The sequence below is a fragment of the Hippopotamus amphibius genome, chromosome 4 (assembly GCF_030028045.1).
Source record: "Hippopotamus amphibius kiboko isolate mHipAmp2 chromosome 4, mHipAmp2.hap2, whole genome shotgun sequence".
Taxonomy (NCBI): domain Eukaryota; kingdom Metazoa; phylum Chordata; class Mammalia; order Artiodactyla; family Hippopotamidae; genus Hippopotamus; species Hippopotamus amphibius.
In genome coordinates this window covers 68,286,064-68,313,739 of record NC_080189.1, presented here as the reverse complement: position 1 = coordinate 68,313,739, position 27,676 = coordinate 68,286,064, and the positions used below count along the sequence as shown (strand labels likewise).

Below are 27,676 nucleotides of genomic sequence, written 5' to 3'. Positions count from 1 at the left end.
AAGGCTGAGTTAAGTTTTCATAGCTCCCTGGGCGTACCTTATCTTTGTACTCAGTACTCTATACTGGGTTTATGTTAATGTGTATACCCTTTATATTCAGACAAGTGAGTTGCTTCAATCCCTTAAGAGGAAACCTGGGAATTCAGAACATACATTTTGTAATGCTGCTGCCTAATGTATACTTTAAATGTCTTTAACAAGGATACTGACACTATTATAATTATTAGGAATGATATATACCCTTGTACTGTAAGCTGTAATTGTCCTTCCAGAACCGAACTCAACCTTTGCCATCAAAGAAAGCACCTGGAAAGTATAACAGAGAAAACGTGGCCTTAGGAATCCAAATGAACTGAGCTTAGATCCCACATCTATCACATGTGAGCAGGTCTTGGACAAGTTACTTCACCTCTCCTAGCCTCAGTTTGTTCAACTATAAGATGGAGAGAGTATTGACTCTACTGAGTTGTTAAAAGGGTTGAAGTCTAAAGTATTTATAAAATACTTAGCTCTATGTCTGACAGGTGTTCTATTAATGTTTTGAGGCAGTGGCTGTTGGTGACACTGTAGGGAGCAACGTGGTTTCATGTGAAAGTTCTGGAGAATGTATGAAAGGTTAAAGGGAGAATATCTGAGATACCCCCAACCAATTCTGTAACGTTGATTTTCTCAGAGCCTCACCTTTCTCATCTGTAAAGTGAGGAAATATAACTGTAACTCTGATGTCTTGTCCAACGTTAAATTAATTTCCTTCTACCATGAAGTAGGAGTGGAGGACATGACATGTGCTTTGCTTCCCCTGCCAAGTCCGGTTGCAATCCAGAATGCTGTCCTGGTGGTAGCGTTATGGTGTCTGTTATATTTGCTCCACCTCCCACAACTGCATAAATGCCAGGACAGTTAGTTAGCAAGGAATGGATGTAGCACATTAACCAGTATTTCTGCCTCTCTTCCCTATTACCATCAGCACAATTGCAGTCACCTTCCCCTTCTTATCAAACCTACAACCAGAATAGTTTTGAAAACATACCACCAAATTGAAGAATAAAATGCCTACTACAATTGTTATTACCCAATTTTGATCATGTATTAATTATTATTGAAATACATAGAAACTTTTGTTTCAACATGTGGTCTCAGTTTGTATGCCTTGATACTCAGAGAATTGCTCTCGCATAGAATGGTACCACGTCCAACAGTTTGAGAAAATATTTGCATAGATACTTGTGACATTAATTAGTTATGCCATAATTAAACAAATCAATTTGAATAACTTCTTGCAGGTTTCTGGTAATTGCACTGAGGATCAAATCTCAACATTTACAAAAAACCACACTATTTTATATCTATGAAAACATTTAGAATTTGAGAATGGATCATCTGCTACATCTTATCCGAAATTTAATGATTTGACTGCTTCAAGTGTCTAGGTGATATCTGTCACAGTTGATATATCACAGTTGATCTATTTCTCCCTTAATGTTCTGTAATAGATATATAGAAATTTTAAAATAGGTAAATATTTAAGGCATATAAGATACAATTATACTAATGGCTCTACAGATGTTTTAAAAACAAGTTTAAATAATTTGAAAATTGAATTAGTAGCTCTCCGTTTAATAACAGCTAATTTTGATAGGCAGTATTTAAACATTCTGTATAGGTTGCTGTTTCATTACATTTATTAAATAATTTAAATTATTGAAAATCAGGTTAGAGAGAAAGTGATGCTGGGATCTTCAGGTAATCTTTTTGCACTTTTGCAAGAACAAGTAGAGCAAACTCTTTAGGTGATTGCTACTCCTAACATATTTCAGATATGTGGTAAAAAATAATAGATTACACTTAGAATGTCAAAATGTTGCAGTCAACTCAGAGTTTTCAGGATTGTGGAATTGAGTAGAGATAGTTATATCATTACTTTTTATTTTTATACTTTATTTTATTTCCCTTTTTCTCTAATGGCTAGCTTATTGATAGACTAGTCAATACATTTGACAGTGATAAACCAGTTGTACTAGGTATGAATATTGAAAAATCAAAATCTGTCATTAGAATTAAACTTTGATTAACTATAACATGGTAGCCTTTGAAGTCAGAAATATTTAGGTCCTTGGCACTAGCTATGAGCTTTTGGCTTTGGGGAATTTACGTGACCTTTCTGAGCTTCAGCTTCTTGTTTTCTATAAAGTAGGAGTGCCAGTGCCATAGCATTTACTTATAGGGTTATTGTGAGGATTGAAGGATAGCATACACATAACATACTTAGTGCAGCTCCTAGAACACAATAATGTTTAGGTAGTTTCTCCATTATATGCAACAAACATTTTAAGCAAATGCCTAATTTTATTTTTCCATTTATGGCTAATATCACTGACTGTAAAGATTAAAAGGAGAGATTGGAAGCTTTAAGAAGGAGTTTGACATAAAAACACCCACCAGTGAGAGAGAAACATACAGAAAGTGAGGAAAGCACTTGGAACAAAAGTTATTAGGTTGCATCCCAAATGCATTTATTGCATATATGTATTATATACTGGATATTGTATCTGGACCTGTGGGAGAAACAAAAATGGCCAAGGTGATCTTTGCTATCAAAATGTGTCAAACTATGAAATATATTTTACAAATTGCTGACAAATGCTTCAATTCAGGGAATTCTTAAGCCCTGAAAATAATTAGTAAATTCCCTAACCCAGTTGTAAAATCTCAATCCCTCATACTCACATGCTCGCTGAGTATTTGCTGGTCTGTCTTTTATACCTTCTCATCTTGATGTTTCTCACAATAATAATCCTGGTATATGTGGGCCTTGATGGATTAGAAAGAATAGAATATATAAGATGGTATATATGTGCAACCATTCCAAATTTTTGGTTATTTTGTTATCATTACTTTCATTCATTTTGTTTTATTTTAATCTGCTACAATATTAAATAAATAGCCATATGCCATTATACTTTAAAATAATCTCATTTGAGATTTATTAAGTAAAGCAATATATGGCTGCTCAGAAATTTTTGTATGTATCCTGTTTCGCAAACTCTTACCATCCTACGTGAATCAATTTCCTTTCTTGCTAGATTTCCTACAAAGAGGTCATTGAGTGAAATTGTGGGGGTTTTTTTGTTTTGTTTTGTGTTTGGTTGTTTTTTTTGTTTTGTTTTGTTTTTGCTATTCCAATGTCCTTACTTCAAATATATGATGAGGAGGCACTTTGTTGTAAGAGACACTTTGTTAAGCACTATGTGATGCAGCGTTGTGCTGGATCTTATAGTCTAGCAGGGAAGAAGAGATATTTGTCATTCTTCCTACACGCATATCTGCATTAAGAGAGCGAACGACCTTTGGAAATTTTCTTTAAAAGTGAAGATGCAAGTAAGCAATCGTTAAAAACTGACATTATTAATGAAAATTATATATGCATAGTTGTTCACAAAATCTTTATTGGGTTTTATTTTTTGAGGAGAAATAAGTTTTAGAGCATTTGGTGTGTGCTTTAATAACAGCTCACAGCAGTTCTAATGACAACACCGAAACACAGGCAAGACTGTCCTGCTAGATGAGAGTGGATTCCAGCTAAATACAAAATGTAGTTGGATACAGACTCTTGATCACAAGGTATACTGAAAATCACAGTAAAAATAATCTGCTTAAAATTCTTCCAATCCATTATTTGGATTTCATAATTTTAGAATACTTGGAGTAGCATTGTTTGTTATCCTTGCCATTTATCATCTCTTACTGGAAAATGTTTCTAATTTTCTCTCTCCTGAGACTTAATAAATGTTAGTTTTAGGTAAAGACAAGTACAATTAATAAATTATGCACTGCTGAGGTAGGAAAAATAATTTCATTTGCCAAAGCTAAGTTTTAAAAATCCAGTGTGAAATTCACACTTTCACTCTTTCTCTTGAATGGAAGTTTCTCCATGGCAGTTTTAGGAGACTATCAAGAAGCTCTTTGAGATTTGAAGTTACGAATAATTAATTGCAATACAAGATAAGCATAAGCAATGAGACGTTTAAAATGCACCTTTTTTCCCGAAAATATCTTAATATTAAAAATATGTATTTAAAATCTCAGGAAGTTAGCCCTGCTACATATTTATATACTTTGGCTCAATGACCTTTACATCAGTGTTCAATTTAACATAATTAGTTAATGATATAAATTAGACAGCAAAAGTGAAATGGAAGTGGTGAAAGAAAGCCTATGACTAATTTAAGCCACTGACTACCTCATTTGATCAGAGTTCTTTTGCCCAGTAGCCAACAGTATTGTACATATAGTAGGCACTCAGTGACACTTCTTGACAAATGAATTAAAGTCATTACTTTGTTAATGGTTTCAGCTAGTTCCTTAATCTAAGATAGTTCAGTGACTCATTTTTATCTTTCAGATGTCACGTATTAATCAGCTGTGTATACAAGTTTGTTAGAAAATGTGAAAATTGGACTATCTTTTGTCTGATATGAAAGCTATAATATCCTATCATATAAAATAATCCAATTATGTAAAAGAGTCATATGATCCCCTTATGGTCATATGATCCAGTTAAAATGTTATATCATATGATTTCCTGCTGCAATCCCTCCAATAACTGTTCATCTCACTCTGCCTTAAAGCCATAATGCTTTATTAATGGTCTGATATATGTTACATGATCAGCTCCTGTCCATATACCACCAAAGATCCTATCTTTTACCTCCTCTCTATGACTCTAGTCCTCCCTCAGTCCTGCTCTAGTCTCCTGTTCTCCCTCAATAGCTCCTAGAGAAAATCCTCTAAAACAGGAGCATCTTAATACCTTAGGACATTTGCATCACCTGTTTTACCTGGAATGTTCTTTCTCCAAATATGTGCAAAGCTCTCTCCCTCATCTCAATTAAGTCTTTATTCAAAGAACCGATTCTCATTTCCTGATCATCAGATTTAAAGCTGCAAGCACCCCTCCCCCATATATAAACCTTTATTTCTTTATTTTTTCAACATTTAATACCTTCAGACATTGCACAGTTAACCTATTTATTTTGCTTTTTTTTCTTATTCCCTTCATTAGAAGATAAGCCCCCTGATGGAAGGAGTTTTGCATGTATCAGTAGCATCTTTACCCCACCACCTAGAACAGAATCCAGTACAAAGTGGATGTATGCATAATGAACATTTGCTGAATATGAGAAAATCTTCCTCCCGAAACTGCCAAAATAAATTACAAGTAATGATAGAGTGACGACATTTATTTTCATTCACTTTGAATCTACTTGGATGAATACTAGAGTTATTTCTTTAGTATTAGCAGGGATTTAAACACCAAGAATCCAGATGGTCAGATATAATAATGAAAGGCATATAGAAATGTGTTCTGAATTTGTGCCAACTTGGCAACAACATCTGAGCAGCTTCCCAAGTTTGTATTCTTTACAGATTCTCTGTGTTATCTCCCTAAATAGCCTGGCTGCTCCTTCAGGAAAAAAAATGAAAAAGCAGTTTTCAAAATTCTAAACATCATTTGGTATATATGTCTCTGAGCTTACAGCCAATTCGATTTTTGAACACTCATTCAATTGTCTGACCCTACTTTTTTCTTGAGTGTTTCTGTTGCTATGCCTGTAAGGATCTCATTCTATTTAAAGGTCATAATCTTCAAAAACCAATGCTAATGCTGCTATATGACAGCGGTAGAAAATAAGATACTTAAATTTGAAAATATTCTGCTAAATCATGAGATAAGGAAAATGTATAGATTGAGGACAGTATCCACTTACAGAAATCTGGTATTTTGGACAACACAGAATTTGAGAAAAGATTTGAAAATCTTTTGCTAATAGAGAAATAAATGGGTTAATCAGGAAAAGCACTGAAGGTTAATTCCTCAGTGAATCTGAAACACTGAAGCAGCTGCCTTTTGACTTTGAAGAAGTTTGGGTTTTGCAACATTGTAAGCTGTGTGTAATGACAGGAAATGTAAGAGAAAGGAAATTTGCTCCCACCAACACTGTAAAGAAGCTGGAGGAAGAAGCTGACATCATCAGTAAAACTTCAGTCATAAATAGGATGACATCATCTCATGGAAATCATTTAAGAACTAAGGAAATTTTTATTCTATTATGTCTATGATAGGCTTTTATTTTTTTCAAAGTAAGATAATCTATTTTTAAAGGCTTGCTTTCTAAAGGCAGTAATTTGCCAATGTTGCCTGACACAGAACAATTACGGCAAAATATCTAAGACAACAAAAGCTGTGTATTAGATTTGGAAAAATGCAATGAATTTTCTGATTTTATGGACCAATAAATAGAAGGGCAAAATAAGATAATAAAAAATCCATCTAACCTCAAACCAGTGCTTCCTTTTATTTATTCCTTTTTTTTTTTTTTACTATTTTATTTCTTTTACATCCTGTGTTCCTAAAGGTACGTTAAGTGCTTTACATCAATTTATTGTGTGTAGGCAGCAATCCTGAATGTTTGATCTTATATGGAGGAAATTAAGGCATAGAGCTGTCAGATAATAAAACTAAGCTATTTTTTGCTTGCTGAGCAAAGGAAAGCTGTAATGCTGGAGAAAGTTCAGAAAGTTTTCCTGAGATCTGAAAAAAGAAGGACCAAGGAGAAATGTATTCCATATTAAGAGGAATGTCATACATTAAGTGCACTTTTTCCTTTTGATTGGCTATTTTTCATCATTAAATCACAAGCACCAATTTCAAGGAGGATCTATGTGGGTTATGTAAGGCTGTATGAAGAGCACACATTTAGAATGTGGCAGATTTTTCCTTAAAAGAGCAGACAGACGCATGCCTTGCCCCAAATCACTCAGGTGGTGAGTGGAGGTATTGGAATATGAAACAAATTGTTTTATTCTGAAGTCCTTGTTTTCATTTTGGTTGGTTGGTTGGTTGTTGTTGTTTTCCTGTGTTACCACATCAGACCTTGGCTTGAAATAATTGTGTTTTAAACTACAATCTTATTGTAAAGGAAGATCTAGAGAAAAAATTTTCAACAATTATAGTCCTTTGTCTACATTTTAATACCAGTTTTCTCAGGAAAAAACAATGAAAAACAAGTAAAAAACAACAACAAAATACCCCAAAACAATGAACTGTGTAATGATTTGTTTAATGCAAATGGAAACATTTAAGTTAATATGGTTTTAAGGTTCATTCTTCAAATACTGTTTGGAATTCTTCCTAACAGATCACCACATGGTAAGGTAATGATTGGTATTATAGATGGAGAATTTCAGGCACAGAGAGCTTAATAAATTGCCCACTGTCACACAGCTGGCAAGTGTTGGAAAGGAGAGTTGATCCAGGTAGTCTGACTTTAAAACCGGGCTTCATCTGTTATGTTTCCAAAGGAAATGCTGACTACAAAAGGGTCAGAGAGAGGAGCAACTATAAGTAACTTTGATTTTAATCACAATGCTTGTGCATATGTTTACCACACAAATTTCCAATAACTTTGCAGATAAAATTAACTCCTAGTTCCCCATAGACCTCCTTACATGTTGAAGATTATTGACAAGTGTTGGTCACTCATCCAGCTGAGTGTGGATTACTTCTCTTTCGATAGGCCATTCAAAGGAACCCTATTAGTAAGAATAGGTGCCCTGCTCAAGACAACTTATTTGGATGCACTGGTGTGGCTGTTGGCCCCATCTGCGTATTTTGAAACATTGGCTTCTTCCTCGTGGCAAATTTCTCTTTGAAAGTACTTCTGCTAATTGATGCTATTCTTTATCTTGTATATTCGTATAATTCATAGTTTTTAGTTTTGTGGGTTCAATCCACAAATAGAATTTACAATATTCTGTGGTGATGGTGATTCATTGCATATGGAAGGAAATGAAGTATTTTTACCACCACCAATATAAATATATCAAATGCCCTTCTGAGAGTGAATAAAGAAAGCAAGACTAAGTTAAGTTTAACCAAAAATGTCAGATTAAGTTGTAGACAGAGTCTTGGAACCATTAATAAACAAAGTAAAGTGTTCGGTTTTGTTTTTTATTAGCTTGAGATTATATTAGGTACAAAAGCATACACAGTACATATACTTAAAGGGCATGTGATCTAATCTGCAAAAATTTACTTTCTCATAATGATACCTCTGTATGTCTGATTCCATTTTAGGTTCATTCAAAACAGTGCAATAACAAAATTGGTCATTCTCTACCACCTCATCCCAATATTTTTACATAGGAAAAATAAACTTTTGTATCCAAAATAGCAATTTATGGAATTAATTTTATTCTCATCGGCCAGGATTTTATAAAAAATTAGGAGCAATGGTCTGCCAAGATTTATTTTTGTCTTATTTTTAGTTTCATCTCAGTTACATTAAACTGGGTAATTAAAAAATGCCCTTCAGGGGGCTTCCTGTGAGGCCTGTAGCCCTTGTACCCTCTTGATCTGGACAGATGTGGCCTTATTTCCGTTTCTTCTCCGTAGGTCTCCTAGTCCCTTCAAATGGCCTACTGGATAGTATCCAACACAACTCCAGGGGCCTTCTCTTCCATGAGGTCTAGAGCTATTTCCCAGGCAACATTTATGCATCACTGTTGCTGCAGTCACAAGGAGGGTTGGCCAAGCCCAGTACAATACCATTTTCTTGCCTTTGCCCCAAAGTATCTGCACACTTGTCCTCAATTTCCCAGGCAGGAGGCAGATCCTGGCCCACTATTCTCATCTGCTTGGAGAAAGCAAGCTCTCCTAGTAGCTCCTGTGAAATCTTCTCATTAACTTGAGGAGAGAAAGTGGCTCCCATCACCATTTCCCCAAGTGGACATGGAGATTCTCAATGTAGCAATACTTCTTTGCATGTAAATGTCAACTCTTTTATAGTCCTGCAGTGAGTAAGAGTGGGGAAGCATCTTGAAATAGGTTTCTTTGAAAATCTGCATAGGAAGAAATAGAGACACAGATGTAGAGAACAAACATATGGACACCAAGTGGGGAAAGTGGGAAGGGTTGGGGGGGAATGAATTGGGAGATTGGGATACCAAATTGTACACTCTAAATATATGCAGTTTATTGTCTGTTAACTGTATCTCAATAAAAGTTCTTAAAAAAATCTGCATAGGAAAGTTTAGAATTTTAATTTAGAATTTTATATCCATCAGCCTTGGTGTTAGGGTGAAACTTTCACGTTAACCACTTTTTCTAATTGTCAAAAACAATATTCACCATTAGAGACAAAGAAAAGAGATGAGAGAAATACCTTTCTTTCTGAGTATTCATGCTGTGTTCATGACTCTGCATTGGCACCTTCACGTGATTGTCTGATTTAACCATCATAACAACTCTGCGGCATTGGGAATATTATACCCAATTTACGGAGGAGGAAATTAAGTTTCATAGAGTAAAAATTTTAGGGCCACACAGATACTGTGGAAACAGAGATGTCTGAGTGGAAAGCTCCTGCTTTTCCTGCTCCATTACTGTAGGTAAGACATACAGACCTAATCGCCAGTGTCAGCCTAGGACCGCCCAATGTATTTCTCAAATAGTTACTTTCCTTTTGTAGACTTGAATATAAGAATGTTTGAGGTCATTTCTCCTGCTAATGATTTTCAACATAGCACAAAATATTAACATTGGCTGAGTCTTAAAATATGTGTTTAATTTTTTTTTCCAGACAATAGATTTTGAAGGTTTCAAGCTATTTATGAAGACATTCCTGGAAGCTGAGCTTCCTGACGATTTCACAACACACCTTTTCATGTCATTTAGCAACAAGTTTCCTCATTCTAGTCCAATGGTAAAAAGTAAGCCTGCTCTCCTTTCAGGTGGTAAGTTTAATTATTTACTTTAAAAATGTATATAATGCAAAAACCTCAAAGGGAAAAATCAGTATAAGTTCTCTACACGATGAGATGATTTGTTTAAAAATTATCTTTGATTCAGGATTTATCCTTTTATACTAAGATCATGCAAAGTATTTAAAATGTCTCCAATATAATAATAACTAAACATTAGAGAAAATAGACTTCATCATTATTCATCACTTGTCATTTCAGTGTCTTAGAAGTCTGTGTTTAGGTAATAATTTTAAGAGATACTTCCATCAAATGTAGGAAAGTGCTCTTTTAAATGACTGGAGTATATATTTATGTCTAAAATACATAGTATTTAATATCAATTGTTCAAATTACTAATATATTTTCACATTTTTAGATTTCTAAGCTCTCAACAGAGTTTTAATTTTTTTCTTAAATACTTAATTCAGTTTTGTCACCATAGAGATGGTTGGTTCTCTCATTAGATGTAGCTTTTCAGAGATGTCTGATGCATTACTACCTGCCACTAATTGTATCACTCACCACACAGTCAGGAAAATAGAAAGCTCACTCTGTTACTTTAGGGAATGTGAAACAGGAAACTGGTTAAACAGTGTCAGAGAGTTGAAAATGCCAAGATGAACATTGAGGCATGCTGAGGTAGAACCACAGGAAGCATATGCCTCCCCCAGCATGAAGTCATCAAAACCCAGAAGCTTGGAAGGAGGAGGACCTCTTGGAGCTGGGAGGCAGAGTTGGAGGGGTAGTGGGGGTGTTGCCTGGCAGATCTTGCTGTTGGATTCCTGTGGAGGGGGGTCCTTCCTGACAGGTTCTGGTAGCTCAGGAGCTCAGGGAGGAGCCTGCAGCCCTGGAAGTCGGACCTCTTACAGTATCACCATGGTCTGTGCAGGACTGAATAGTGGGAGCTCACTGTGCCTTCCTGGTGTGGTAGTAAGCTGGAGACTAGAGCCCATTGCCACTGCTGCCAGGTTTTGCGAGAGTGAGATGCTGGAGAGATCTGACAGGAAGTGTAGGTAGACCAGCAGGAACTGGTCCCTTTTCCCTCCTCCCTCCTCATGTCTCTCTAGTGCTCCCTGTGAACCCAGCAGGTTTCCATCCGGCAGTGGAGAAATGTAGTCTACAGCAGTGTTTCTCAAATTCTTTGATCTCAGGACTCTTTTAGGCTCTTGAAAATCACTGAGGACCCCAAAATCCTTTTGTTTATATGAGTGATATTTATTTGTTTACCATATTAAAGATGACACATACTAGAAATTACAATGATCAACCCCCTAGATGTTGACAAAAATAACATCTTTATGCAAAATGACTATTTTCAAAAATTAAAAACACTAGTGAGAAGATTGACATTATTTTACATTGTTGCAAATAACTAACATCCAACTTCATGGAAGACATCTGAATAACCACATCTGCTTCTGTGCTGCCATATCATATGTCATGTAGCCTCTTGAAAATTCCGCTGTACACTCATTAGAGATTGAGAGTGAGAAAAGCATATGAATCATCGCTGATAGCATTTTGACTTTACAAATCCCCTGAGAGGGTCTTAAGTACCCCATGGGAGCCACTGGTCTAGAGACTTCCTGCTCTAGTATCTCAAGGTAGAATATCGAAGTGTGGGTAAAGAGGTGAGGAGAATTTTACTAACTAGTACTCTAATAAATAGAAAGCTTAAAACATATAATTAAGAAATAGGTGATTGAGCCATAAACAATCTGATGACAAGTCCACACTATTAAGCCTTATGTTGTGCTGCTTCCCTTTCTATTAATGAAGTAATGTATTTTTCCTCAAGCAATCACATGTTGGTCCAAGCTTTTTAAAACAGATGTACACCTTCCACATGCTATAGTTTTGATCCCTTCAAAATACAGAAAAATTAATATGCCTATAATCTTTAACTGCTCATCAAGTATTGTAGTTCCTTAAATAATTCCCCTTATACTGTGAATTGAGTGGTAGTGGACTCCCCACACTTGCTGTTTTCTCTGAATCAGTTCCATTTAGCTTGTCTTAAAGTGTGATTTCAGAGCTTACCAGTGTTCTGGGCTGAACATTTTTAAATGAGACAGGTTCTTACTTGGATATAGAAATTAAAACTTCCGTGTTCTCCGTTTCACACTATAAAGGGATTGCACATTCCTTAGAAATAGCAAAGTTGTCCCTTATTTAAATTTACATGAACTAATACTGTCCTTGGGTTCTGAGAAAGAAGGGGGAAGATTTTTTGATATGTTGTCTCTTTGAGTCAACAGACTCAGACTAATTGTGTCAGACTTGGAGGAAAGAGGCAATTCTAATGACTTTGGTAGTTTTGTAAGAAATTCGCATCTCAAACCCTCTTTCTTCAGATAGCACATTGTAAGTACTACATAAAAGATGCCAAATTTTCAAGGAGTAGAGATCAAATCAGATTTCAAAATGGGGAAAAAATAAGGAATAACGGCCTTTATTTCATTTGGGATAATCACACATTCTGCATAGACCTACTTGAAAGGAATTGCGAGATAGGTTGTGTAACCCTCATGCCACGATAGTATTAAACTGTGATGCCTTTTCAAAGCGTGGCTGCAACATTTTAAAACATAGGTGCCTGGTGTCCTTTGTAGGACTGTTTCTCATTCTGTGTACTTTTCAGAATTACCTGTGATAGTCTTTGTTTTTGTTCTTGTTGTTTTTCTGGGAAATAAGGACCACTGGACAGTAATAAAATTTTCAAAGCCTGGGGTGGCCTTGACTCAAAAACTAAAAAGCAGATATACTTTTATTCCTAGAAACTTGCTTTACAATGATCTAAGGTATCTACATAAGATGTATTCATGGTTGAAAAAATCACAAATTATTTTTGAATAAAGAGGTGCTATAGTATACTTTGTTTATCCGCTCTGAGAGTTCACAAGTTTCATTACCACAGTACCATCAGGAATATGGTAGCCATTCTTGATTCTGTATATTAACTGAACAATACAGGCTATTCAATAAGAAGAAAAACTTTTTAAAAGGAAAAAAATGTGATTCTTGTTCATAAACAACAATCATGTATTTGGTAGAAGTAAAGCATTTAGTTTTTATAGGATAAAATATTTTAAAATAATTATAAATAGGTATAAAGGTTGTGAGTGTGTATGTAGTTGTGTTTTGTTGAACTTGTAAAACTTAATGATCCATCTGGCACTTCGTGTAGTGGATGATGTATTGTATTGGAACATTTTGTTGCCCCTAAGTGCCTCTCTCACCTATTTAAATATAAGATGATTAATTCCACTGTTCCCATGTTGGATTTTTAGTGTTTGAGTATATTCGCAATGTACCACCTTTCCAGCTTTTTCATAATCTCTTCTGTGTCATTGTAAACCCAAAGTCCCTAATCCTAAATCTCTTTGCTACTCCAGTGGCCAATTTCTGATCTTAACTTCATCCCTAGAATCTATTACTTGAATTATTAGCTTTACAGAATTGTTCAATTGTTCGGAAAACTTTTTTTTTTCTGCAAGTGTCTCATAAACCCTCAGCCATGAAGGGTATTATGATCCCATATTTCAGTCCCTACAGTTTGAACACTGAGCATAATCAGGGAGAAATCTCATAAATATACAGAATGTTGCCACTACAAATTCCTAACACCCAGTATTTTTTTTTTTTTTTTGACATAGAGAAAGAGATTTATTTTCTTTTAAGGAATTGACTAACTTAATTGTGGGGGCTGGCAAGTTCATTCAGGGCAGGCGGTCAGGCTGGAAATTCTGGCAGGGGTCAGTGTTACAGTCTTGAGGTAGAAGGCAGTCTGGAGGCAGAACTCCTTCCTCTTCTGGTGACCTCAGCCTTTTCCCCTAAGGCCTTCAACTGACTGGACAAGGTTCACCCACATTATGGAGGGTGATCTGCATTACTCAAAGTCTGCTGACTTAAATGTTAATCACGTCTGAAAAATACCTTCACGCAACATCTAGACTGGTGCTTGACCAAACAACCAGGTACCATAGCCTGGTAAAGTCAAGGCATAAAATCAGCAATCACAGAACTGTATAAGTTAACAGGGATGAATATAGCCATCTGGTCACTGAACCAATGTGTCAAAGATTCAGAGGTATGAAGTAGGCAAATCTCCACACTGGAGCAAGTGTGAGAAGCTGGGACCTTTATCTAGCATCGTTGTTGCTTTGTTCTTCTACCCCAAGAAAATTCCTTCCAAAATTGGGTCTTTGAAAGGAGGACCCTCTAAGGAATCTGTCCCTGTCTTGAACTCACTCCCTCTCTGTAATCCAGAGCCTCTGTACTCCACACAACACCTTATTCAAGTTCCCCAGCTGGATGCCCAGCCACCACCATTGGAAACTTCATCTCACCACACCCGTTGATCCATCCTCTTTCTTCCCTCCTAATTAGCACCCCGCACCCTGGCCTGATGTTCCCTGAGCTGTCCTCTGCTCACTGTGGGCTCCACAAGGGCTGAAGGAGTCAACTCTACTCCTCTGAGGGAAAGCAAATACAGGTGCCCCAGTTCTTATTCAGTCTCCCCCAAAGTGAAACCTTCAGCTGCTTACTTTACATGTAGGGTTGTCAGATTTAGGGGGAAAAATCCCAGTTAAATTTGAATTTTAGATAACCAACAGATAATTTTTTAGTATACATATATCCCATACTTGGGACATATATTACAAAGTTATTCGTTGTTGATCTGAACTTGATGCCTAGTTAAATTTGAATTTCAGATCAAGAACAAGTAATTTTTAGTACAAACATGTCCCATGTAATATTTGAGACATACTTATACAAAGAAAATTATTCCTTGTTGATCTGAAATTCAAAAAAAATTTTTTTAGCTCTTTATTGGAATATAATTGCTTTACACTGTTGTGCCAGTTTCCGCTGTACAACAAAGTGAATCAGCTGTAATTATACATATATCCGCGTATCCCCTCCCTCCCGCAACTCCTTCCCACCCTGCCTATCCCACCGGCCTAGGTCATCACCCATCATCGGGTTGATCTCCCTGCCTAACACCCAGTATTAACATGGCTTTAACCTCTCTTCAGCTTTGAAAAAAACATCTGTTCTGAAAAGTATTTATTCTTGATACTGTCTCCTAGATCAATTAGGTTAAACTTTACAAACCTCCTTTACTTTATTCATATCTTTCCGCTCACTCTCAACAGATGACATTTTTTTCACGTCATACAAAAAAACAGGCGCTGTCCTAACATAAAATGCCTCAGTTGTTTACACACAACCCCAAACTGTTTCTTCAGCTCACAGAGAATACCTATCACTGTATTCCACATGGAGCCCTTCATCTGAGTGTTCCATAAGGAATCAAACTAAATGGATCTGAAAGTCAAATAATTATATTCTACCCAAATCTGCCTCTATTCCTGTCTTCTTTCTTGGTGAATGGAATCCGAGTATTTATCAATTTCCTTACCCTAAAATCCTGCACTCTTTCTACGCTTTACTGCCTCACTCCTCATGTTTAATTAATCAAAAAGTGATCTCTATTACTCGTTGTAACTTCTTCTCATTCTGCCAGTGTCAGTTTGATTCACCATTGTTTGCGTCATAGACTATCAGTTAACATGACTCCCAGCCAGGCCCTGCCCTCCCATCTGCAGAGGGTTCTTTCTAACACGGAAGCCTGCTGATGTTATTCCTGGATTCCCAGGTTCAGGCTTTCACTGTCACCTTGTGGAATGTTTTCTAAACCTATATCTTCCAAGTAAACATAAATCCTTGATATTTAAAGCGGATTAAAGCAGAGTTACTTAGCCTTGGGAAAGGTCTGTGTACAGGGAGTCCTAGTTACTCTGCTTTCCCCCACCCCTGGAGACACCCCCTCCTGAAGTGCCCTTACTGAGAGTCCAGGGCCTGGGCAGTGCAGTTAAGAAGATGATAATATCTGAGTTCCACAGCATTCAGCCCATGCCCTGCAGCTTATAGAGTCTGCCTACCATCCTCATTCTCTGTCTCCTTGCCCCATGCACCCAGGCCCTTTTCATATCCAGCTGTTTGCTGTGACTTAAAACCTGCTGTGCTTATTCAGGACTCTGTGCTTTTCTGCAGGATGTTTCCCCTGCCCTTATTTCACAGCAATATCCAGCTCCTTTAGGTCTCAGCTAATGCTTCATTCTAATTCAAGAGCACATGCTGTGTTCCATGCTAGGATGCAATGACCAGTAAGATGGGATACTTAGAGTGCAGCCGGGAAGCAACCCTGGCACGCTTGTAAACGTCCCACCATCTGCGTCCTGTGGAATAGCTGGCACATCCCTGCCCCTCTCCAAATCCCACCTGTGACAGTTGTTGCACAGAAACTCCTGGAATTAACCCTCTTCAGTTAAATTTTCTTTCTTTTTGTGTAGGGTAGCAATTAATAGCCGTTGTTAATAACAGTTACTTTCTCTAAGAATATGGCAATTAGAAGAGAATGTGATGTGCTTTAGTAACTGGTCAGGCACTTACACTATATATTCTTGTTGGGCTTCCAATGTCCAAAACATTGACTTTACAGGAAACATCCTTTACTAGCCATAGGTCAGTGTAAGAGTTTTTGTTATTTCTTACTAGTTGTTTTATAGGATATGTAGAGAAGATTTTCTTAGCATTCTTTAAATCAGATCACATAGTGAATTGACCAGTTGTGCCATTTAATTATTCATTTTATTATTTCATTAATTCATGCATCCAACCGTTCATTTTTTTAAAAACCACATTATATGCCAGGAATTCCACAAAAAAACTGAGGATCCTTTAGAGCCAGGGGAAAAAGCAGATAGTTAGGTAATCAATTTTATTACAATTAAATAAGTGCTGTGCTCTGTCTCAGGAGCAACTGATTGAGATTTTAACCATAAATTGAAATTATCCAGGCAGCAGTGGGGGGAAGGACGGATGGGAGTGGATTGGAAGAGAGTTCCAAGAAGAGAAAGCAACATCTACATTTCTATTAAATATTAAAAACATATCCCATCAAAGGACAGTGCACAAACTTTAAGACAGTCAATATTTATTTATTCAAAAATATTTACTGATCACTTACAATGTGCCAGATACTGTTCCAATTACTGGGAATACATCAGTGAGCAAAATAGAACTACCCCTCCCACAGTCATTTACATTCTAGTGGGGAGAGAAGGACTACTACAAAAGTAAAAATCTGTAGTATATCCAACAGGAATGAGTGCTGTTGGAAAAGTGAATTGGATAGAAAGTGGGGGTCAAGGCTGAGGATGACTCAAAGTCCTGGGTTTCTCATGACTGACAAACTGGGATAAGAGTCATTAAGAGGTGATTTTTGATGGTCCCAGAGCAGATAGTAGTCATGACCTTGGAAGTATTGGGCACAGCCTGGAGGTAGGTTTAGGGGAGCAGCCCTGTCAGGATTAGAGTCCTGACAGCCTTTGGGGGGTGGAAGAAGGTAGATTTTTGGGGAGTCATGAGAGAGCTGGGGCTGTGCCTCGACTCACTTGGGCTGGGGCAGGTGACATGACTGGAGGAGAGGTGGGATGGGTAGCCAGGGTCCCATGGTGGAGAGTATTGTCCATCATGCTATGTTTTTAATTTTATCCAGAAGAAATTGGAGAGCCATGAAAAGGATTTAAGCCAGAAAATAACTACACTGTCAGTGGTTTGGAAGCTATCACGAAGGCAGTGAGGCTGAAGGTATAAAAAAGTTCCGAAGGTATTTAAGATTGAGAATAATAAAAATTGTCTCTGAAAATGTTAAGGTACTTTATCTTGGGTCTCCTCTCATTGCTCATGTGATGTGGCAATGGTTAGTGGATTTGTGCTGTGAAGCTATAATATCAGTAATGGCATTTAGCTCTTTTCATGTTGTCTCTACAATCAGAGAGTCATACCACAAGGGCTTTTTAGACAGAAAAGGAGAAACAATTCCTTTTTTGTCCACAAGGAAGTTAATCAAGTTAAGAGCAGAAAATTGTACAATGAAGATGAAGTACTTAAACCTTAGGGAAAATTTTTTTTGCTGAATGACCTTACTGAATGTTCTTACCAGAAGACACACTTTGTTAATTGTGCTGAGAAGTAAGTATTACTCTTATTAGGACTGTCTTAAGGTTATTAAAAATGTATGTGTGTGTATGTTTAGTGTAAAGTAGCTTTGTTGGTCTTTTGTGTCTAATAAGCTACTTCAGTTTCCACCATGCAAACAAGGGCAAGCCAGGTCCCAAAAAACACAAATTGAACAGAGTACAAGGCTTATGTAACTATGCTATGGGGAGATTCTTGGCACACAGTAGGCCATTTCAAATGTATTTTTGATTTTATTAATGTTGATATGCTTTATTGATAAAAATGATTATAGTCTGTTCAGTTTATATACCTACATAAAAACGCTCTAGAAATAAAGGATTTCTATCTGTTGGCCAATATGCATTTATGTACATCAGCCATTATAGCTTTTTATGCCTCTATGGTGCCAAATTCTGACTTCTAATTATTATTAGTAGTAGTAATCTGCAAATAATTTTACTCCAATAAATTTTTTTTCCTGAAACTCTGCAAACCCTAAAAATCCTTCTCTGAAACCAGAGAAAACTCCATAACTTCAAGGCCCCATTCGTAATAAAATTACTGTCAGTAAAAGTTTGTCTGAAATCTCCTCTTTAATTATTAAATGGGTTTGAATATACTGAACTTGATTATGTAGGTTTCTTTATTCTTCTATCTGAATATTCTAAGTAAAATTTTGCTCTTCAGACTTCATTTTCACTATTAAATTTATTGATCCAATATAAAGGGGTTTTGTGTTTTGAATTGCATCTTAATAATTGCATATTAAATGGTAGTGTTATCTTAAGATTGTTGCACAATATGTTCACAAATATTTATATTTTTTGAGATTCTTATAAAGGGCAATATGATATTTAATACTTTACAGAGTCTCAAATCAATCATAATATTATTTAATTTGTGATATGCTCCAAATAATACTTAGTAGCAAGCTAGAAAATATGCAATGGTATTGAGCATTTGCTTTGATCCGCTAGAACAAAAGCCCTATGAAAATGGGATTTTTCATCTGCCTTGTTTAGTACTTTCTCTCCATTGCCTAGAACCTGGTTTTGCATGACTAGTATTAAAGAACCTTAATATTTATTTAGGTTTATGTTTATAGAGGACATGCTAGTTGCATACCTATTAAAAACACAGTTAAGCAAAAAGAAAAATCATTCATAATCCATTTCCCTATAAGAAAATGCGGATAAAGATTTGGTAAATCTATATTTTTGTGTGCATGTTTACACATGCAAGCAAGCACATACACAGGTTTCTCACCAACAGGTATTAAGTGGGTGGCCCAAGGGCTGATCTGAATGGAAGATGAACATTTAGAGCTCTCAGCCATGGCTAGGATTTCTAATTTCCTTCCAAAGGTTTATGAAATAATCAATGTGTGCACTCTCAAGAGTCTTGAAAACCAGACGCTTAAAACAAAAGGTCATTTATTGAGAGGCAGGAGACAGATTTCTCTGATTTATTTTTCTCTCTCTAGCCCCACAGAATTATACTTAAAATATGTGAAATCCCACATCAGGCTGCCTTTTGAATTGTGGGTGCACTACTAGTCCTTGTTTTCTCAAGTGCAAAATGGAGATAATACATATATCTATCTTACTGGGTATTGTGGGACTCAAAAACATAATGTACATTAGGAATACCAGCTATTACCATTATTCATGAAACAGATCATTTTCCTATGTTTTAGTTTGCAAACACAGGATAAAGGTCAAATTCAATGTAGTTTTTTGTTGTTGTTGTGTTTTCCTCCTAAGATGTCATACATCCTGAAAGAGTGCTGTAAAATTTAAGGAGTGTTATTGGGATTTTTTTTTAATGTGACAAATACAGAAATTTCGGTAGCATGCCTTCTTTTCACGTGTGGTATTTTATTTCCTGAGCTTAGGTATTTTCAAGAAACTGAGAGTAACTCAACCAGCTCTCAACTCTCCGCCTGTAGACAGTGTGTCGCCTCCATTGTGCTTGCCACCAGCCCTATGTAGCTTTGAAATCTAAATTTAAGTTAGTTCACAATCAATTAAAACAATTCAGTTCTTCAAACATCAGCCATGTTTCATGCTTTCAGCAACCATATGTAGTTAATACTGCTATATTGAACAATGTATGTATAGAACATTTCTATCATTGCAGAATATTCTACTGGGCAGCACTGATAGAGCAAGTCTTTTTTTTTTTTTTTTTTTACTGCTTTTGAAAAGAGCCCAAAATTTGGAGTTAGATGACCTGTCTTCAACTCTTGACTCCTGGGATTGCTATGTGACCATCAGTAGTTGACTTTACTCTGAGTTTCTACCCTTTTCTCTCGCAAATGGAATTGCAGGGTCAATGTTGTTGGCACACAGCTAGGAGTATTATTCTTGCTCCTTTGCAGTCGTTATTCTTCTTCTAGAACATCACCCCCAAAGACCTGCTTCAAGCCCCGCTCTGTATGATTGCTTCTTTCGGATTTTTGCCAGTGTCCAAAAAGATGAAACCCACATGATGTTCTTAGAGGGATTTTGCTGACCCTAATCTCTTGTCAAGGATTGTATCCCATTGCCTCTCCTCATTTTATGAGGAATCACAATCTAGTTTACACAGTCTCTTTCATCTTGCTGCCAGTTTGTGTAAGCATAAAAGCATTTTAAAAAATTATTTTATTTTAAGACAAGCATAGTTAGAAGTTTATCTAAAAATCATGAAATGTATGATAATATTAAATACATGTTGTTACTCTTGATTATCTGTGCTACTTATCATGACATTAATATGAATACTGGAAGTATTATACGTGATTATACTATGTGACAAATTGCCTCATAAGCCTTATAAATTTCTTCAAATTGAACCAGTATAAAAAATATGGAAAAACCAAGTTACCAGAGTGTTTCATTGCCTTATAAGTTTAGAATTTTAATTTGTCTTTTTAGTATTGAATATTTCATTTTAATAGATGAAGGGAAACAATGGCGATAATGCTACCATTTTCATTATCTGGGATGTGAGTGTTTGAAAATAAAATAAACTGGAGCAGAGGTGGTAATCGAACATGTACCCAAAACTGATTTGCTAATAATTGAACCTTGAGACTGGAATTAGAAGTATCTATTAGAACAAAACTTTTTAGGTCATTCCTGAAGAAATGGAGTGTCTATGTTGGAATATGATGAAATCACGTGCTTGAAGAATACGGTAAACATAGGCAATATTCAGTTTGACTAATGCTAACTATTTTTATACTTAAAACTGAAGAGAAGAATGTTTATATATATATGTTATGTACATATATATAATCATCATAAAAACAGAAAAATGCCATCGACATACATGATAATTATTCCTAGTAAAACTAATAGACTCATTATTGTCCCTGTTTTTCAGGGGTTTTTGGTACTTTGCTGTACCTTGTAACATATGTTATATGTGTATAGGTATATATGGGTCTGTGGACATAAATGATATGTGTGTATGTGTATACACTTCACTTCTGTGGGGAAATATTTAAAGAAGCATAACCTTGGGCAAGACAGAGAACCTGCAAATTTGGGTGTCAATCACATGATCTTCAGAGCTGAATATTGACCACTTGAAGCAAAAAAAACATAGTGTTTTACCTAGCTTCATGTACAGTTCCAATTCTAAAGAGAGAGTTTCACCGATGATTGGATGGTTTAAAATGGCCTTTGTTAAAGGGAAGTAGCCTTTTGAGCCTCTTCTTCAGAGGCTCTTCCTGCTAAAGAGAAGTGTAGGTTTCCATTTTCCGTCTCATTTGATTGAGGCGCTGTAGTCAAGAAACCAGGCTTACTACATTCTGTTTGCCATTTGTATAGTCTCCTGTGTGTTCTGTGTAACTCTTAGCACAAACTGCTTAAAAGGAAAAGGACTTTTCTTCAGGACAGTGAACTTTCCTAGAGGGAGGTAAGTGCTGGGAAAGAACTACAGCCAAGTTTGGGACAGGAAAAAAAATTTTCTAAAGGGTAGAGTAGGGTGTAAAAACAACCTCTATGAAGACAGATTGAGGCCTTAGGGCCTGCTTTCAAAATATTAAATGAAAATGTAAGGAAACATTTTCACCACATGAGGGGGCAGGAGTTAGGAGCAGGAACAAACCCATGAACTTTTTCAGTTCAACACGTCAAGATGCAGTAAAGTCCAGCTCTATAATTTTTGTTGTTGTTGTTGTAAAGTAATTGTGAAAAAGGTCTTTGACATTTTTTTTCCTGTGATGTACCCTATAAATCTTTGCAAAAAGTATGTATTTTACCTCTCAAATTTAGCTAAATTGGACTTAAGGAAAAGTTGATTAGTTCTTCACTGTGTTGTCATATATGCCCTTAATTTCTTCTTTTAATAACCTTTAAATATTTTAAAAGGTTAAACTCTTACAGAATTCAATACCTGATACAAGTTTTAGTTTACAACATATCATGAACAGAAAATGGCAAATAGTCAGCTCATCTTGTCAAACAAAAAATAATTATAGTGCAGTAATATGTTTTCTCTTCAGAATAGTGTTAAATTTAAATTATATGTTCATGTTCATTATAGATATTATATACAGAAAAGGCAAGCAGAAAATTATGTGATCCTCATGTTCTCCAAATGTTCATGTTTAGTATTATGAAAGCTGATCATGAAATACCATGACCTTAATTTTATTAATACAAATGATCATAAGTGAAAATATATAAGTGAAAATATATACCTTTGGCATTTCTTCCAAATGAATGTGATGGCACATGCTTTTTATTCTTTCTTGCTTTGTGCTGAGTTTTTGTATAAAAGTTAAATCAAGCTGATTAAATCATTTCAGTACCATAAGGGGGGAGCATGGAAGAGAGGATTAGCTCATCAGGCAGGATAAGTTAGGTCATAGTTTATCCAACCGTAATTCAAGTACTGTGTTCTCCAAGTCTGGAAGTTATGGTCATGGGAAGGATCAGTGCCAAAATGTCTTTTATCCTAAGTTGAAACTGCTTATGCCTGCAGCTGGCTAGGCTTTAGATGCTTAGTTAGAATTAGTCAGGTGTTTTCTTTTGAAAGCTCAGCGTTGTCTTCTATTCACTGCCTTTGGTTTATAAAAGTGACTGTGTTAGTGTGTATCAGATATACAGTGACACTTGTTAAGGGGGAAAATCAATTTATAATATATGTGTATATATATATAGATATGTTTTTCAATAACTATAAACAGAAGCGCAATTAATGTGAAGCATAGAGATGTATTTGAAATAAGTAAGACTTCGATGAAAAAAAAAAGGAAGACGTAAAGCATTATTTTTCAAACTGGGTCGTGGCCCACAGTGGGTAATAAATTCAGTTTAGGGGGTCTTTGACAAAATTTTAAGAATGAGATAGAAAATAAGTTAACGGAAAAGAAAATATTGGCACAGCTATGAAATCTACTAATGTGTGTGTATTTGTATTTGTGCTGGATTAAGATGTAAACAGTTTTTCTTACTTTTCGTTGAAGAAAAATAGTCTATAAGCTATTAGTGTAGAATAAAGAGGATATATTTGCTAGTTATGAAGTTCTGGGCAGCTAATCTTGCTAAGCCTGTTTCTCATCTGTAAAATGGGAATATGTGATCTCCCTTACAGGGTTATTAGGAAAATTAAGTGAGGTGATGATACATATGCAATGCCCAGCATGGTTCCTGCCACATGGTATATACTCAGTAAATGGTACATTTTATTAGTAATAGCATCGTGACCACTAAACAAATTAACTTCTGACTTTTCATAATGCATTAAATTATATTCCTGGGTCTCTTGAAATGGCTGAAGGAAATGACAGGTGTTCAGTGAAAGTTATACATGGAAGGAAATAGACTAGAGTAAGAGATGTGGTCAAGTAGAGGTGTGCTGATGAACGACAGATGAATGACAGGCTTATAGAACCGTATTTGGTTAAGATTATTCCCTCCATTCCAGTAACTCTTGGTTGATTAGGAACCAAGTAGCCATTCAGCCCGTTAGCCATTTCACCCACATACCTTTTATATGGCCAGATAGACCTCAAAGGATAATTGGGGTTTACCTCGAGGTCTTGCCATATGATCTGGTTTCAGAGGCTTCTCTATAAGATGGAACTATTTATTGTGAAAGAGTTTCAGCTTAATTGTCATTGGCTAGATAATCTGCAGTCATCAGCTGTTATGGACAGGCATTCAACTTCCCTACTCTTGCCTTGGAATAGGCACAGTGAATGGGTGTCAGAAATAAAGTATGGACTATATGAAAACTAAACTATAGTTATATGTGCTTACCTCTCTAATTAAATCTTTCTTTTTTTTTTTAATTTATCTTTTGGCTGCATTGGGTCTTTGTTGCTGCGCACGGGCTTTCTCTAGTTGCTGCGAGCAGGGGCTACTCTTCATTGTGGTGTGTGGGCTTCTCATTGCAGTGGCTTCTCTTATTGCTGAGCATGGGCTCTAGGCACACTGCTTTCAGTAGCTGCAGCACGTGGGCTCAGTAGGTGTGGCACGCAGGCTTAGCTGCTCTGCGGCGTGTTGGGATCTCCCCAAACCAGGGATCAAACCTGTGTCCCCTGCATTGGCAGGCAGATTCTTAACCACTGTGCCACTAGGGAAGTCCCTAAATCTTTCATGTTTATCCAGATTTTTGTTTAAGTTCTCTTTCTCTCTTACTCATGGGCAAATTCCTTGATAGCAAAAAAGGATGTCTTATTCATGGTGTTGGCATCTGTTTGACATAAATACATGTTTTTATGTGTGAATGATTCCTGATTATCAATATATAAACCATATTGTGACAGATGCACACTTCTTCAGTTTTTTGTTGAAGACCATTTTTTAGTCTCCCCAGCTGATTTACAGCCGTCACTGACTAAAGCAGAGAAAGGTGGAATAGGAAAGCAGTTCTTGATGCTTTGAAATCTGTCCACCAACTAACCCTGGGCAGGAGAATTCTGACTTAAACACCCTCCAGTGAGTAGGCAGAGCAGTCCCTGTGTCCCCCGATCCCAAAGAACTCTCTATTACTTAAAAGAGTCGTAGAATGTCTGTCTCTGTTATGTTAGAAACCAGAGAACTTAGTCATTTTATGCCTAAGAATTATACAGCTCACATGGTATAGGCATTATTTCTGTGTTTCGTTTGTTGGTTTTTGTTCGAGAGCACTGAATGTTTTTAAGAATATAAAGACAAATATTTTTTTCCAGGTCTCAGAATGAATAAAGGTGCCATCACCCCTCCCCGTACTTCTCCAGCAAATACGTGTTCCCCAGAAGTAATCCATCTGAAGGATATTGTCTGTTACCTGTCTCTCCTTGAAAGAGGAAGACCTGAGGATAAACTGGAATGTACGTGTTTCTTCATGTAGTTTACTTATCACGATTGGGGTGGGGGAAGGGACTAGATATTGACAAACTTAAAATTGCATCTACTATGGTTGTCGAAATTCTTATTAAATAAAGTGACCTTGGTTAATAATAATAGAAAATCCTCCAGTTGAAAATCAGACAGTTAAAAAATATCAAGAATCTATCAATTTTAGCTTATTATTGATGAAGGTCCATTTGTTACTATTTCTTGAGCATATCAATTGACTTTTTTTTTTTTAATTTGCTCAGTTTGGTAACCAGACCATGTTGAAAAGTATCCTTTGTGTTGTTTTGGAAAAAAACACTTATTTCTAGTATGTAAGAGGTCTTCCCATTAGTCAGAAAGAGGGTTCACTATACACAGACAACCTGAGCCTTTCTCTCTGGAAATCTTCCTAGAAACCTCCTGCACTGACTTTCTTTGCCAGGGACAAATAATTTCTTAAATGCTAAACATGAGAGTTGCATTTCTAGAAGTTGACTCTAAACATTATAAATAATTAAATAATAGCTTTTTTTTCTTCTATGTAGCAGGTATTTCAGATAGAGAATTTCAATCTAGTTGAAAGGTAATTGTGCTCTTTATAATAAAATACAGTAACTGAGCTCTCTCTGGTGGCAAACTGTATTCATTGCAAGCCAAGAAAATATTTTTCAAACGTTTACTATAAGCCCAATCATTCAGTAATCTATTCTGGCTCCAAAGCCCTTGCTAAATACAGAGCTGGTGGTTTGTTCGATAATCTGATTAGCCTGATTATATTAGACATCATTAACATGAATTAAAATTTCTTGCTCCTGAAATGATGGTGAAGAGAATGAACCCTAAATTTGATATTTCTAAAGCAAATGTAGAATATTGTGACACCTCAGAATTATGATTAGGTAGCATGTTTAGTTAAACTTAATAGTAACTTTTTGATAATATTTCTCTTACTAATAAATAATTTAATATAATATGATTATTTAAGAGTCACACCTGCTTAGGTTATGAATAAACCACATTAACATCATTCTTTAAATACATATTTATTAGTTCTAAATGTTGAATATTTGCATTTCAGGATTTATTTGTATTCCTAAGAACCTACAGAAATCTCTCTCATTCCAAAATAAATATTAATGTTTAGTGATTTTTCTATTGAAGTAAAGGCCAGAGAGTAAGTTTTCTCAGGTGTTATCAGGACCGTGTTTGGGATGATTTTAAAAATACAAAGAAAAATATACTTTTCCAGGCTTGAGAATAAATAAAAGCACCATCACTTCTCCACAACACGGTCTTTGTGTTTCAGTCTAATTATTTTTAGGTTAACTGGAAGAATTTTGTTTTTAAGGTAGAATTCCTAAGAGGTGTGTTGTAAGTTCTTAGTTTGAATCTGTGAATCCACAGTCTTTCTCCACTGTTACAAGGCAGAATGTTAACCCAGGAGTGATTCAGAAACACTGGATGAATCAAGTTGAACCTGACCTGCCACTTGCCTTTCTTCAGTTCTATCACTCCCCTTTCTTTGAGTTTTCCAGCTCATGTTTGAGCTTATACCATTCGGTTGCATTTCCTTTTTTTCTTAACCATTTGTTTAGACTTTCCTCATACACAGACTTGTTACCACCTGGCATTACTGCTGTGGTTTTCTACCAGACTCTTGGAAGTGAATGCATAGATGAGAACATTGTAGCAAGGCTGACTTGCCCTTTTCACCTTACGCCCACTGTAGTGCCTTATGGAGAGCCCTTCAGTACATCTCTCTTTGAGTCTTCTTAAATTCCTCAAATTCTGTGACCTCATCTCCGTTTTCTTTTAGCCACTCACTTTTGTTGCAATACCCCAAGCGTTGTAATTTCCAAAGACTGCTCTTATTCTAAAAATATAAATTCTAGTATTTTACTTTGATCATAGCCTATGTTCACTTAACTTCTTCCTTTCTTACTTTTAATCTAAATATAGCATAGCACAGTACTCACGAGCCTGGACTCTTCATTTCCCTAATTGAATGAATCTTGGCTTTGCCCCTTTCCATCTGAGTGACCTGGGCACATTTTTAAAACCTCTCAGGCCTCAGCTTCCCAAGCTGTAAAATTGGAGTCATAATAATGTCTATCTTGTATGTTTGCTATGAGAATTAAGTGACCCAATATTTGTTCACATAAATTCCTTCACATTTATTAGTTCACATAAATGTTAAGTGAAATAAAAGTTAAGTCAAGACTCTTGCCCCTTGACTACTTCACTTCCTCCTAAACTTGCCTGCTGCTTTTGGACCTCCCATCCCTTCAAACATAGACTGCCTCATAATCCATGAGTTCCATCATTCCTTCTCACTTAGTTTCAGACATCTAATTTATTTGCTCATATACTGAGCTGCCAGAGATTTTGGGAAATAAAAATATTTATTTCCCAATAATAACTCTGCTCAAAACCTCAGCAGGCCTTCAGTGCCTTCAGGGTTTCTCTGGTCATTGACTTCTAGTTAAAAGTTCATTCAGATGCTTCTTTGCTGTAAACAGCTA

At 36.1% G+C, this 27,676-nt stretch overlaps 1 protein-coding gene across 7 annotated transcripts in view; it reads left to right on the top strand.

Annotated features, from left to right (window-relative positions):
* The window catches only part of DGKB (diacylglycerol kinase beta), a 623,008-nt gene that overhangs the window by 85,462 nt on the left and 509,870 nt on the right, over positions 1 to 27,676 (top strand). For 6 of the 7 annotated variants that reach the window (XM_057731678.1, XM_057731674.1, XM_057731676.1 and 3 more), the window contains 2 exons: positions 9,642 to 9,795; positions 25,007 to 25,147. In XM_057731678.1, the coding sequence (XP_057587661.1) occupies positions 9,642 to 9,795; positions 25,007 to 25,147 (295 nt within the window). Of the gene's footprint in view, positions 1 to 4,068; positions 4,090 to 9,641; positions 9,796 to 25,006; positions 25,148 to 27,676 lie in introns of those variants that run through there. The other variant, XM_057731679.1, reaches the window with a different exon arrangement.